Source organism: Leucoraja erinacea, chromosome 1 (assembly GCF_028641065.1).
Source record: "Leucoraja erinacea ecotype New England chromosome 1, Leri_hhj_1, whole genome shotgun sequence".
NCBI lineage: Eukaryota > Metazoa > Chordata > Chondrichthyes > Rajiformes > Rajidae > Leucoraja > Leucoraja erinaceus.
This window is the reverse complement of record NC_073377.1, coordinates 115,762,756-115,776,639: the sequence shown is the minus strand read 5'-3', so window position 1 is coordinate 115,776,639 and position 13,884 is coordinate 115,762,756. Positions and strand designations below refer to the sequence as shown.

General features: G+C 44.6%; 1 protein-coding gene across 2 annotated transcripts in view; it reads right to left on the bottom strand.

The window, feature by feature from the left end:
• The window catches only part of npnta (nephronectin a), a 68,517-nt gene that overhangs the window by 6,616 nt on the left and 48,017 nt on the right, over window positions 1-13,884 (bottom strand). For both annotated transcript variants that reach the window (XM_055641780.1, XM_055641788.1), the window contains 2 exons: window positions 10,556-10,654; window positions 651-910 (listed from right to left, as the gene is read on the bottom strand). In XM_055641780.1, the coding sequence (XP_055497755.1) occupies window positions 651-910; window positions 10,556-10,654 (359 nt within the window). The remainder of the gene's footprint in view (window positions 1-650; window positions 911-10,555; window positions 10,655-13,884) is intronic.

Sequence of the window (13,884 nt, the reverse complement as noted above, 5' to 3'; positions counted from 1 at the left end):
CTGCAGCAATGTAGTGTTCATCACCTTGCTGAGGAATTCTGATTACCCCACTGGGAGCAAAAGAATGGAAGAATGGTTTTGTCCCACCGTCAATGTATCAGTATCCACTCTGGGGGGTTGGATACCCATTCCAGATTTACAAACAACTATTAACTTGAAATTGAGGCAAATAAAGCTGATGGACACAAGGAACTGCAGATGCTGAAATCTTCAGCAAAAAAAATACAAAGAGCTGGAGTAACTCAGCAGGTCGGGCAGCATTGCTGGGAAACATGGATAGGTGACGTTTCAGGTCGGGACCCTTCTTCAGGCTATGAAGTTGTAAGAATAAACTGGAGATGCTGGTTTACACTTAAGATAGACACAAAAATGCTGGAGTAACTTAGTGAATCAGGGAACATCTTGGGTCGAGATCCTTCATCAGGCTGCTTTGTCAAACTGATGAAGGGTCTCAACCCGAAATATTACCTATTCCTTTTATCCAGAAATGCTGCCAGACCCGCTGAATTACTCCAGCATTTTATGTCTATCTTTGAAGCACTTGAGTTGGCTGTGACCACTCTGGGATGCCAGAATGTGTGCCATTTGTTGTGTTCCCACCAACTACGGTTATTTAAAGGTTGTACTGTTTTAAAGTTGAAGGCACTCACGCTCTCAAGACCTGGTCCTCTCAGTGTGAACCAACTCGTCCTCCAGCCACGCCCCCTGTTCCTCTCCCACAGTGTGTGTCCATAAATGCCATGCCTCTTCACGAACACCTGGATCTTTCCTGGGGAGTCACCGGACAGCTTGTGCCTGAAGGAAAGGCAGAGGTTGCCCACACCAGTGGTTGGCCCCAGCGCCAGGAGCATGTAGGCGACCTCCCTCCGCTTGTGGTGGGTCACGTGAAGTGTCAGATACCAACCACGACCTGAAAACACACATCAGGAGAGAATTAGACTTCGCACAAACTAGGGTTGCCATTAAATGGGAGTGGAACACGCAGACAGGAGGAACAGCATATTCTGCTTGGTTTAGTATAGTATAGTTTATTATGTAATTTGTACCAAGTTGCAGTGAAAAGGTTTTTTTGTTGCGTGCTATCCAGTCAATGATTACATCATGATTACAATCAAGCCATCCACAGTGTGCAGATATAGGATATAAGGTATATTATTTACCACAAGATAAAGTCCAATATAGTCTGCTTAAAGGCAGATTAAAGGCCTGCAATGAAGTAGATGGTATGTCAGGACCACTCTCTAGTTTGGTGAGAGGACGATTCAGTTGCCTGATAACAGCTGGGAATCTGAAGGTGTGCGTTTCCTAACTTCTGGACGCAAACCCATCCCATCACGCAAACCAACCTCCCTTCTATTGACTCCATCTACACCTCACGCTGTATGGGCAAGGCCACCAGCATAATCAAGGACGAGTTTCACCCCGGTTACTCCCTCTTCTCCCCGCTCCCATCAGGCAAGAGGTACAGAAGTGAGAAATGCACACCTCCAGATTCACGGACAATTTCTTCCCAGCTGTTTTCGGGCAACTGAACCATCCTATCATCAACTAGAGAGCGGCCCTGAGCTACCATCTACCTCATTGGAGACCCTCGGTCTATCTTTAATTTACTGGACATTTTCTTGCACTAAATGTTATTCCCTTTATCCTGTATCTGCACACTCTGGGCGACTCGATTATAATCATGTATAGACTTTCCACTGACTGGATAGCACGCAACAAAAAAGTTTCTCACCGCACCTCGGTACAGCTGACAATAAATTAAACTAAACTAAACTAAATGTGATGGTCCAGTCTTGCCCTGGATTCTACAGTCTAGATCAGGTACTTGCGCCTCTGTAATTCGACATGAGTGCAGAGTCCGTGTGAAAGTTTTCAAATGCTTGCACCTAATGGAAACCTTAAGAGAAACTATCCACATGCCCTGAAAGGGAGGTGGAAGCAGGATCAATAGTAGCTTGCAGAAAAGGAGGGGCAAATGGAATAACTTGAGAGCATTTTCAAAGAGTTGGCAGAAGTAGAGCGGAGCGAGAGGCCTGTGCATTATGATCCTTTTAAACGTCAGACATCAGAGATACAGAACGGAAACAGGTTATTTGGCCGACCTGGTCCACGCCGACCAGCGATTGTTCCACTGGCACCATCCTACACACTGGAGATAATTTACAATTTTACTGATGCCAACTGACCTACAAACTAGAACGTCTTTGGAGTGTGGGAGGAATCCAGAGCACACGCAGTCATGGGGAAACGTACAAACTCCGTACAGACAGCACCCATAGTTAGGATCAAACCCGGGTTTCTGGTGCATTGAGGCAGCAGTTCTACCACTACATTACTGTGCCGCCCCAGTCATTCTTAGTTTAGTTTAGTTTATTATTGCCATGTGTACTGAGGAACAGTGAAAACATTTTGTTTTATGCTACCCAAATCTAAAAGTACCAATGCCACAAACGCATTGACAACAAGTAGTCAGCAGCAGAATGTGTCTCCAAGTGTTTCTTGATTGCTGAAAGTCCCTTTTTGCAATTTTGGCACAAATGTCCACAGTTAACAAGATAATTGTTGCCATGGCTGACTACGTCTTTGTTCCTCATTCACTACGGGCGGCAGACAGCACAGCACAGCATTCCAGAATGGAGCACAGGCTTTGAATTTATAATGTAAGGACATAAAACATCCAGCATCATAGGGACAAATGGCTGGTTTCATTTAAGCATATCTGCTCGCAACATACACGTGCGTGCACACACGCACACACGTGCATGCATGCACACACACACACACACACACACACACACACAGTTTAGACTAATTGTTCCATTATGGCGTTTCATAGAAACATAGAAAATAGGTGCAGGAGTAGGCCATTTGGCCCTTCGAGCCAGCACCGCTATTCAATATGGTTAATCATCTAAAATCAGTACCCTGTTCCTGCTTTCTCCCCATATCCCTCGATTATGTTAACCTAACTCTCTCTTGAAAACATCCAGTGAATTGGCCTCCACTGCCTTCTGTGGCAGACAATTCCACAAATTCACAACTTTCTGGGTGAAATAGTTTTTCCTCATCTCAGTCCTAAATGGCCTGGCCCTTATTCATACACTGTGACCCCTGGTTCCGGGCTTCCCCAACATTGGGAACGTTTTACTTTTACTTTTACTCCCTTCCCATTTATATTTCATGGTATATTATCAAGATAACAATCTATTCTTTTCCTCTCAAGTGCTTATCTATGCTGTCACCTGCACTACTGTTGGTGGGTCCATATTTAACCACAATGGTTAGAAAAAGCATTTCTTCTGAAACTCTATTGAATTTATCATTGACTATATTTATGGTTCCTAGTTTTGGTCTGGGATAATAAAATGGAATTATTTCTGCGCCTATCAAATATAGATCTTCGTCAGGAGATTCCTCAACATCCCTTTCCATATAACCATATAACAATTACAGCACGGAAACAGGCCATCTCGACCCTTCTAGTCCGTGCCGAACACGTATTCTCCCCTAGTCCCATCTACCTGCGCTCAGACCATAACCCTCCATTCCTTTCCCGTCCATATAACTATCCAATTTATTTTTAAATGATAAAAACGAACCTGCCTCCACCACCTTCACTGGAAGCTCATTCCACACAGCCACCACTCTCTGAGTAAAGAAGTTCCCCCTCATGTTACCCCTAAACTTCTGTCCCTTAATTCTCATGTCCCCTTGTTTGAATCTTCCCTATTCTCAGTGGGAAAAGCTTATCCACGTCAACTCTGTCTATCCCTCTCATCATTTTAAAGACCTCTATCAAGTCCCCCCTTAACCTTCTGCGCTCCAAAGAATAAAGCCGTAACTTGTTCAACCTTTCTCTGTAACTTAGTTGCTGAAACCCAGGCAACATTCTAGTAAATCTCCTCTGTACTCTCTCTATTTTGTTGACGTCCTTCCTATAATTAGGCGACTAAAATTGTGCACCATACTCCAGAATTGGCCTCATAATTCATATTTTCATTTTTGTTCTCAATATGACTATTTGGCTCATCAATATGACCATTTGGCTCATCAGGTCTTTGCAGCACCCAGAACATTTCCATTCATCCCATTCCCCCACTTAGGCCTTGTGACCTATCTCTCTTACATACCCATTAGTCGCTTCCCACCAGACATCTATACTACAGTAGCCCACCAACCAACCAACCAACCAACGTGTCTTTAGAATGTGGAGTTCTTGTGAGAAACTCATGTAGTCCCAATGAGGACGTGCAAACTCCACACAGACAGAATTTAATGGAATTTAATAGGGAGAAATGTGAGGTGTTGCATTTTGGAAAGTTTAACATGGGCATGACATACCCAGTGAATGGTAGAGCACTGGGGAGTGTTGTAGTGCAGAAGGATCTGGAATGCAGGCAGACAAAAATGCTGGAGAAACTCAGCGAGTGAGGCACCATCTATGGAGCGAAGGAAATAGGCAATGTTTCGGGTCGAAACCCTTCTTCGGACATAGTTCCTTGAAGGTGGCACCACAGGTAGTTAGGATGGTCAAAAAGACTTTTGGCACATTGACCTTCATCAGTCAGAGTACTTTGTTTAGAAGTTGGAAGGTCATGTTGCAGTTATATAAGGCATCGGTGAGGCCACATTTAGAGTGTTGTGTTCATTTCTGGGCACCAATCCCCTGACCTCAATGAGCACATGGAAAGCAAGCCTGTGCCATGTAGAGTTCATTTGTTAACTATAAAGGCAATCAGTTGACAGGGTGGCCTCTGCTGGACATACTATCCAATAGTCAATTTTTTAAAAATGGCGCAGCGGTAGAGTTGCTGCCTCACAGCGCTGGAGACCCGGGTTCGATCCTGACTACGAGTGCTGTCTGTACAGATTTTTGTACATTCTCCCTGTGGCTACGTGGGTTTTCTCCAGGTGCTCCGCTTTCCTTCCACATTTCAAAGATGTGCTTCTACAAATTGTCCCGTGTGTAGGATAGAACTAGTATACGGGTGATCATAGGTCGGCATGGACACGATAGGCTGAAGGGCCTGTTTCCAAGTTGTATCTCTAAACTAAACTAAAGTAGCTCTTTTAAACCAGTACTTGGCCTGAATTGATTTCGCCTGCCATGCTTGTGCGAGAATGATGAATTATTTGGGAGTCATTGAAGCTTTAATCCAAGTAACACGTTCCAATCAGGCAGTGATCTGCTCCCCCTGGTCCCCGTAGATCACGGTCTCTGTCATCTCGAGCAGTGATTCCCAACCTGGGGCCATATGGCCCCCCATGGCAAATTTCAGGGGGGCCACAGAAAAATTTGGGGATTTAGGGGGGCACAGGTTCAATGAAGGGGGGCCACAGAGCTACCACCCTGTTGCCTCCTACATTTCAGTTCTAATAAATTTAAATCTATGTAGTTGAAATATTTTGATGTTTGTGGAATAGAATAAAAGAGAATATATGTGCAATTAATAGACACTGATATTTTTATGGAAGGTATAATAATATTGAAGTTCTTCTTTTCCGCTAATAATGACAGGGGGGGCCACAGAAAAATTAAAAGATCTCAAGGGGGCCATGAGCTAAAAAAGGTTGGGAACCACTGATCTAGAGGAGTGCGCATATTGCCGGATGCTCAGAAGCTGGTCAGGAGCGTCCATCATCATAATTTGTCCCTGACCTCAGTGTCTGCCCTCGTTGGCCTTCTGCCCTCCCATTTAATTTGTTCTGCATACCTGGTTAAGTGATAGCTTCCCTCCAGTGCCGTTCTGTCAGGGCCCATCTGGCAATCACTGTTGTCAGGCAGAGCACACATGTCAACAAACATTACAGCTCTGCAGCTGCAAGGAAATTCAGATAAACTCTTCTTCAAACTGCAATTTTTACTCCAGATTTAGAGTCCCCTTGACGATACAAGATGGGAGATACCAAGGGCACCAACTATGGGCGCACAGTGATGCAACGGTAGAGTTGCTGCCTTACATCGCTAGTGAACCAGGTTCGATCCTGACTACAGGTGCTGGCGGTACGAGGTTTGTACCTTCTCCCTGTGAACGCGTGGGTTGTTTCCACAGTGTTCCAGTTTCCTCCCACATTCCAAAGACGTATAGGTTTGTAGATTCATTGGGTGAAATTGTAAATTGTCCCTAGTGTGTAGAATAGCGCTAGTGTATGGGGTGATCACAGGTCAGTGTGGACTCAGTGGGCTGAAGGGCCTATTTGCGAACTGGATCGCTAAAGCCTATATTAAATTCTGGACTTCAAATTATGAACTGCTTTGGTTGCCCTAGGGTTTTTTGGGGGGGGGTTGCACTAATATTGTTTTTTTTTAATTTATTGAAATGTTTTTTGTTTCTTTATAATGTTATTTATTGGGCACTGTGTTTACAGACCTGTTATGCTGCTGCAAGTAAGAATGTCAATGTTCTGTTTTAAACATTCTAGACTAAGTGGGACCCGTTGGGTCCCATGTTCACACGGGAGGGCTGGTCCCCCAACGCAATATTCCACCTCTCCACCAATTCCAATATTGGTGGCCAGTGGGGGGGGGGCTTTCTGGAGAGCTGGTATGGGTGTTGTTGGCTGCAGGGACTACTGGTCTCCAGAGGGCTAGTATGGACATTGTGGACCAAATGGATTCTTGGGGTGGCAGCTCAGTCCCTCAAGCCTGATGTGCTGGCAGCTCACTCATGGCTGGTGGGCTGGCAGTTGACTCACAGCTATTTCTTGAAATTCCATTTCAAGCAAAGTGCAAGGCCACCAAATTCAAATCCATTTTCCTACCATTTCAAGCAGGGTGCAAGGCCACCAAATTCAGGTTCAGTTTCCTACCACTTCAGGCAGGGTGCAAGGCCACCGAATTCAAGTGAAGTTTCCAACCACTTCAAGCAGGGTGCAAGGCCACCACATTCAAATGAAGTTTCATACCATTTCAAGCAGGATAAACCACCATAAAACCACCATAAAACCACCATAAAACCACACAAAACACCACACTCACAGATCAGTAGACATTCAGTGTGTTTAGTTGATTCACAGCTCAGACAGAGTCGTGACCTCTCCCTCCCCCATCATGCAGAGACTGAGCCACACCCACACTTCCGGGTTTTATAATCCCTCCCCCTCCCACTGGAAAAGGTGTGGCCTTCATGGCGTGATTGACAGGAGAGAGATTTTTAAACACAAATAACACTTTTATTTTTCATAGATGGGAAGAATCCTCTGCATCTGATGAGTGGAGGGGGACTGAGTAAGATGGCCAAAAATCGCAGCCATAATTGGTAGCATTTTATCTAAAATCAATATAGTGCAAACAGGAAGTTTAGACAAACAACCCTTTGCAGTGCCTTTTCACTTCAACCCAAAACCCCCCAAACAACCATTTGCAGTGTCTTTTTTACTTCAACCCAAACCCTCCAAACAACCATTTGCCGTGCCTTTTTACTTCAACCAAAACTCCCAAAACAACCATTTGCAGTGCCTTTTTACTTCAAACCAAAACGCCCAAACTACCATTTGCAGTGCCTTTTTACTTCAACCCAAAACCCCCAAACAACGATTTGCAGTGTCTTTAAACATTTTCAAACCACATTAAGGGCATTCACAGTTGAGTAGACATGTGTTCAGTGTTATTCAGAGCTCAGAGAGACGTGACCCTCTCGCTTCCTCCATCTTGCAGAGACTGGGTGAGGCATACCACTTCTGGGTGTTATAGTCCATCCCACCAGCAGGAGCAGCAGAGAGAATGGCGAATTTAAAAAAATATTAATATCTCTCTGATTTTTCGTCGATGGGAAAAATTCTCCGGTCCAGTCCAGCGGAGGGGGGCTCTGAGCGAGGTGGTCAAAATGAAGGCGTTCTCTCGGAAATCACATTGCAGTGAGTCAAAAGCGGTCAAGATCTTACTTTTAATAATATAGATAGATGACAATTAAACAATCTTGACTCCTGACTCTTGGACAGAGCAATTTTTGATGATGGGGAATTTTCTCAAGTGCTTTAAAACAAATTAAATACTTTTGAAGTACTGTCATTGTCGTAATGTGGGGACACATGGCAGCCACATTTATCCACAGCAGAATCTGTTTAATGATAATTTTCTTAAGGTTTAAATATTGGCGTGGGCAAGAGGAGGACTTGATTTATGAACAGTGCCATGTCCACTAGAGACACATCCAAGTGGGAATCTCCAACAGTGCAGCAATTCCCAGTACTGCACAGAAATGGTAACCAGGATTCCATCTCCACATCCCAGAGAGGATCTCCTATTTATTCCCATCTCTATTGACATGTGATCTGAGCGACTGACATTTACGAATCAACTGTGTTGCTGTCTGTGACTGGGGTCACATACTGGTCAGACTGGTTAAGGGCAGTAGGTAGTTTAGTTTCGTTCAGCGCGGAAACAGGCCCTTCGGCTCACCGGGTCCACGTTGACCAACAATCACACCGTACATTAGCACTATCCTACACACTAGGGACAATTTACAAAAGGCAATTAACCTACAAACCTGCACGTCTTTGGAGTGTGGGAGGAAAACAGAGCTGCTGGAGAAAGCCCATGCGGTCAAGGGGAGAAAGTACAAATTCCATAAAGACAGCACCCATAGTCAGGATCAAATCCGGATCTGTGGCGCTGTCACACAGCAACTTTACCGCTGCAACACTGTGTACCATAGTTGGTGCCCTTCTTGCCTCCCTTCTCTATCGTCAAGGGGACTCCAAATCTGGAGTAAAAATTGCAGTTTTGAAAAATTGCAGGATCGATTCCGGGCTCTGGTGATGCTCACTTTAACTGGGGTCCTTTCTATGAACATTTATTTTAAAAAGTGCCTTTAAAACATTAATTTTAATCTTGCATTCTGATTTACTCAAGTCACAGCTACAGATACAATGTGAAAGAGGGTGCAAAGGAGTAGGAAATCATTTAGCCCCTCATGTCTCCCCCACATTTGGTAAGGGCCTGTCCCACCAGCATGCGATAGCATGCGTCTAGCGCACCAAACGTGGTCGGTTGAGGCGTACGGCCTCGCGGGGCCGGTCCCACTTCGATCGGCGGAGGCGTATGGAGTTGTGCGGGGCTGGTCCCGACATCGCGCGGGGCTCCAAAATCTTGCACTGTCCGAAAATCCCGCGTGACAACGGCCCGTCGTCCTGCAGCCGCATTGAGGCCGTTTGCAGCGTCTTGATGCCGTACGCACCGTCTTGATGGCGTATGCCTAGCGCGTGGCGTTGTGCGATGACGTCACTGCCCGACGCCATGCGACGTCCAAATTCAGTCGGCCCGCCTCCTGCCCAGCTGATTGGTGAATATGATGTCAGGACCAGCCCCGCACAACTCCATACGCTTCCGCAGTTTGAATTGGGACCGGCCCCGCGAGGCCGTACGCTTCAAGCGACCACGTTTGGTCGCGCTAGACGCATGCAATCGCATGCTGGCGGGACAGGCCCTGTAATCTACCTCAACACTAACCCTCTATCACTGATATACCTCAGTGTATCTTGAGCGCTTATTCCCTGGGGCCCAATGTGGGTAAATTTGCAAGAAAGTCTTTCCAGAAAGCTGCTTTTGTTAAAACTACAAAATATTCCACTCGCTATATCATTGCTACTTAACTAAAGTGCAACTGGGCACAGACCGACATATAAAAAAACAAAAAAAATGTTTTATTCCACGTCTACCTTCATTTTGAAGTCCTCATGTTGGAATCACTACATGGCTTGATATTGCACACTCTGTAACCTCTTCCAATCCGGAAATCCTGGAAACTTTGAATGGCACAACTATTGCCCTCTCTGCCATTACCATTGCCTGGCATACTATCTAGAATTCTAGAATTCCTCCACTGTACCATCCCCTCTCCACAGTTTAACCCTTTCCTTTTTTTTCCAGTTCTTCTAAATTTAAGTTTCCAGTCAACCTTCATTACATTTCATCCTATGTTTGTTCTTAAGTCTATAAGTGGTAGGAGCACAATTAGGCCATTCGGCCCATCAAGTCTACTCCGCCATTCAATCATGGCTGATCTATCTTTCCCTCTCAACCCCATTCTCCGTTTCCCCATAACATAGAAACATAGAAAATAGGTGCAGGAGGTGGTCATTTCGGCCCTTCGAGCCTGCACCGCCATTCATTGTGATCATGGCTGATCATCCACAATCAGTAACCCGTGCCTGCCTTTTCCCAATACCCCTTGATTTCGCTAGCCCCGAGAGCTCCATCTAACTCTTTTAAATTCATCCAGTGAATTGGCCTCCACTGCCTTCTGTGGCAGGGAATTCCACAAATTCACAACTCTCTGGGTGAAAACGTTTTTTCTCATCTCTGACACCCATACTAATAACCCCTGACACCCGCACTAATCCAGAATCTATTAATTTCCGCCTTAAAAATATCCATTGACTTGGTCTCCACAGCCGTCTGTGGCAATTAATTCCACAGATACGCCACCCTCTGACACAATGTTTGACGTTAATATTTGGCCAGACTATTGAATAATTTTCTACATTTTTTTGTTTGATTGCCATTTATTTGAAGGCATGAACAACATGTTCTTTAAGAGGTTTTGATTACCTGACGCTTCAGGGACTCGCTCCCAGAGAAGTGCTGCGTTTTTCTCCTGTGTCCAGCCACACATTCCGTGGTCAAAATTGCAGCTGTTCACCAAAATATCTGTAAACAAACCAAAAACACAGCTGTTTACTCCAGACAGCTTAAGGAGAACCATTGGTTCATTGATGCTTGTAGGTGTAGGTGTTCTGTGGGATTGAACAAAAAAATATTCAAATTAAGGTGGCGTAGTGGCGTAGAACTAGAGCTACTCCCTTACTGCGCCAGAGACCCAGGTTCAATCCTGACTATGGGTGCTGTCTGTAGGAGTTTGTACGTTCTCCCCGTGACTTGGTTTTCTCTGAGATTTTTGGTTTTCTCCTACACTCCAAAGGCGAATAGGTTTGTAGGGGCATTGGCTTGGTAAACAAATTGGCCTTAGTGTGTGCAGGACGGTGTTAGTGTGCAGGGATCGCTGGTCAGTGTGGACTCAGTGGAATGAAGGGCCTGTTTTCACGCTGTAGCTCTAAACTAAACTAAACTCGGGTGCGAGCTTGTTAGCAAAGAGGGATGGGTGAGGCAGGCCCATTGCCATTTCCAGGAATGTCAACCTTGTCATTCTTGACTGGGAAAGGTTTCTTGGCCACTGTCCGAGATGCTAATGACTTGGTGTCTTGGTTTTTGAATATTTTAGGTAAAAGATCCCTTTGGTATTTTGCACTTATTTGGTTCTGTGAGGTAACACTGCTAGCAACTTAATGTTCGAAACCAGGCAGAGTGAAGCCAATCAACATCACATAATATCTCCTCAAGTGAAAGATCATCTTTTTAACTTATTTTTATTTTTTTTTATTTTATTAGAAGTACAGTAAATTACAGTAATACACATCACTTATATCTTATTACATTTGTTGTAAGATCATCTTTACCCTTTGTTATCCTGTGCCCACTTCAATGATAAACTAGGGCTTGTCTCAGTTAATTCTAGGCAAACATGGTGTGGAAGAAAATATTAATATCCTTCACTACTTCATTTTGATTGGAATTGAATAAGGTAACAAAAGAGTGTTTGATTGTGACAAATGGCATCTCTCTTTGACCAGGTGGGGAAGAGGTTTGTGGGAATCGGCAAATAAGATTAGACTTATTACTTCTTGTGTAGGGCTGTGTTGGAGGGTGGATGGTAAATGTAAACATGAAATGGTAGAAGGAGATAAGGAAGCTTGTTTTCCTTTGTGAGAAGTTACAGTAGATTACCCACGCCCCTACCGCTAGTAGCATAGAAATGTTGCTTTAAATGGGGGGGCTTATGATTGGCTCAGAAAGGGTCTGTCTAAAAGGTGAGGTAGAATAATGTCAAGATGCTCTTGTATTGTATTTGACGTATTAACTATTTGTTGTTGAATAAGATTGACATAAACAGAAAGCATGTTATGACAAATGACATAATTGGTACCCATGTAGTAGATAGTATATTTTTGAATAGCTGTATCTAACCAAAAACAAAAGTTGTTTACTACAAAGTATAACTGTTGCCTAATGTTGCTATAAGGTCAGAGAACTGGTGAGCAGTTAACTGCCGCCATCTCTCCATGATATCGTGCAATAAATTCTCTTGAAGTAAACCTGCAAAGTGTCCACTTGTCACTTTCCTTTAATTTCCCTCTAAATTAATTTCTTCCACACATGGTCGCTGTCTGTGCAAGAGAATGATGTTTGAAATTATTCTGAGTGGGAACATCAAATTTTGTCAGAATGTTCACCCAATAGAAGACTGTGAGGAACACGGTTTAAACACAGGAGCACATCATGAATGAGGTTCTACAGATGTTTGAACAAGGCTTTGCAATCTGCATTGTTCTCCAGTGCAACCTGTTCTTTGAATAATATGTATGCAATTTATGTTGTGTTAAACCCCTGTCTCACGGTGCGAGTCCACCCATGAGTGATCCCGAGTTTAAAACAAAGCAAATCAAAAGAGAAGGAATGGGTGACGGGATGACGTTTCCAAAATTCTGCTGTGTCTTTGTGTTACTCCAGCATTGTGTGTTCACGTTGTGTCAACCAGCATCTGCCCTTTCTTGTGTATGAAACAGTGCTGGAGTAACCCATTCCTTCTCTCCAGAGATGCTTCCTGTCCCGCTGAGTTAAAGAGTGCCCACGGTAGGCTCACGAGTCACTACGGTAAACTCACGGATTACTTACATTCTTACAACGAGTTTAAAAGTTAAAAATGTTTACTTCAAGAGTAAATTTGACTAGTGGAAGTCTTTCATCATGTTGAAAGATTTTCACGATTTAACAAGTTTCCTGAGTACCTGCCGTTAACGTTACGAGTTCCGACGTTCCTACTACGTTAATTCTACGTGATTACCACGAGTTTGATTTGTTTTAAACTCGGGATCACTGGTGGGTGGACTCACACCGTGAGACAGGGGTTTTACTCAACTCCCACTTCACAGCTAAGGTTACCAGGATAAATCATTGACAGAGTAGCCAGGGGCAAGCATGCCTGACATAATTGGTACCTGTAATAGTACAACTTTGAGATTTAGCAAAGCCGTCTTTAGATCTCCACATAGAAATTCATCCTTGGTCACTTGCACTAACTGCGGCGCAGTGGTACGGCAAGTAGTTGCTTCACAGCGTCAGCGACCCGGGTTTAACTTTACCTTGCGTGCTGTCTGTGTGGAGCTTGCATGTTCTCTTTGTGATCATGTGGATTTCCTCAGGATAATCGGGTTTCCTCACATATCCCAAAGTCGTGGGGAGTGGTAGGTTAATTGGCCCCTTGTTTAGTTCGGTTTAGAGATACAGCGCGGAAACACTGTTTCCCATGACTCAGTGGGCCATGCTGATACAGGCCCTTCGGCCCACTGAGTCCATGCCAACCAGCGATCGCCATACACGAGCACTATCCTACATGCACTAGGGACAATTTACATTTTTTATAGAAGCCAATCAACCTGCAAAACCCATATGTCTTTGGAATGTGGGAGGAAACTGGAGCTTCCGGATAAAACCCATGCAGGTCACGGGGACAACGTACAAACTCCATACAGACAGCAGCCGTAGTCAGGATCGATCCCATGTCTCTGGCACTGTAACTCTTTCCTGGGGGTGGAGTTGGATTCATTGGAGATGGTCTTGGTGGGGAGGATGCTCCTCAAACTGCGGGCATCCTGGACAATACAGCTCAATCCCTCCATGACACACTGGTTACCTTCAGCAACAGACTGGTTCCACCAAGATGCAGGACGGAACAACACAGGAGATCCTTCTTCCCTGTGGCTGTCAAACTTTACAACTCCTCCCCTTCTGTCGTGGGGTAGACTGACTGAGACCCCCCCACT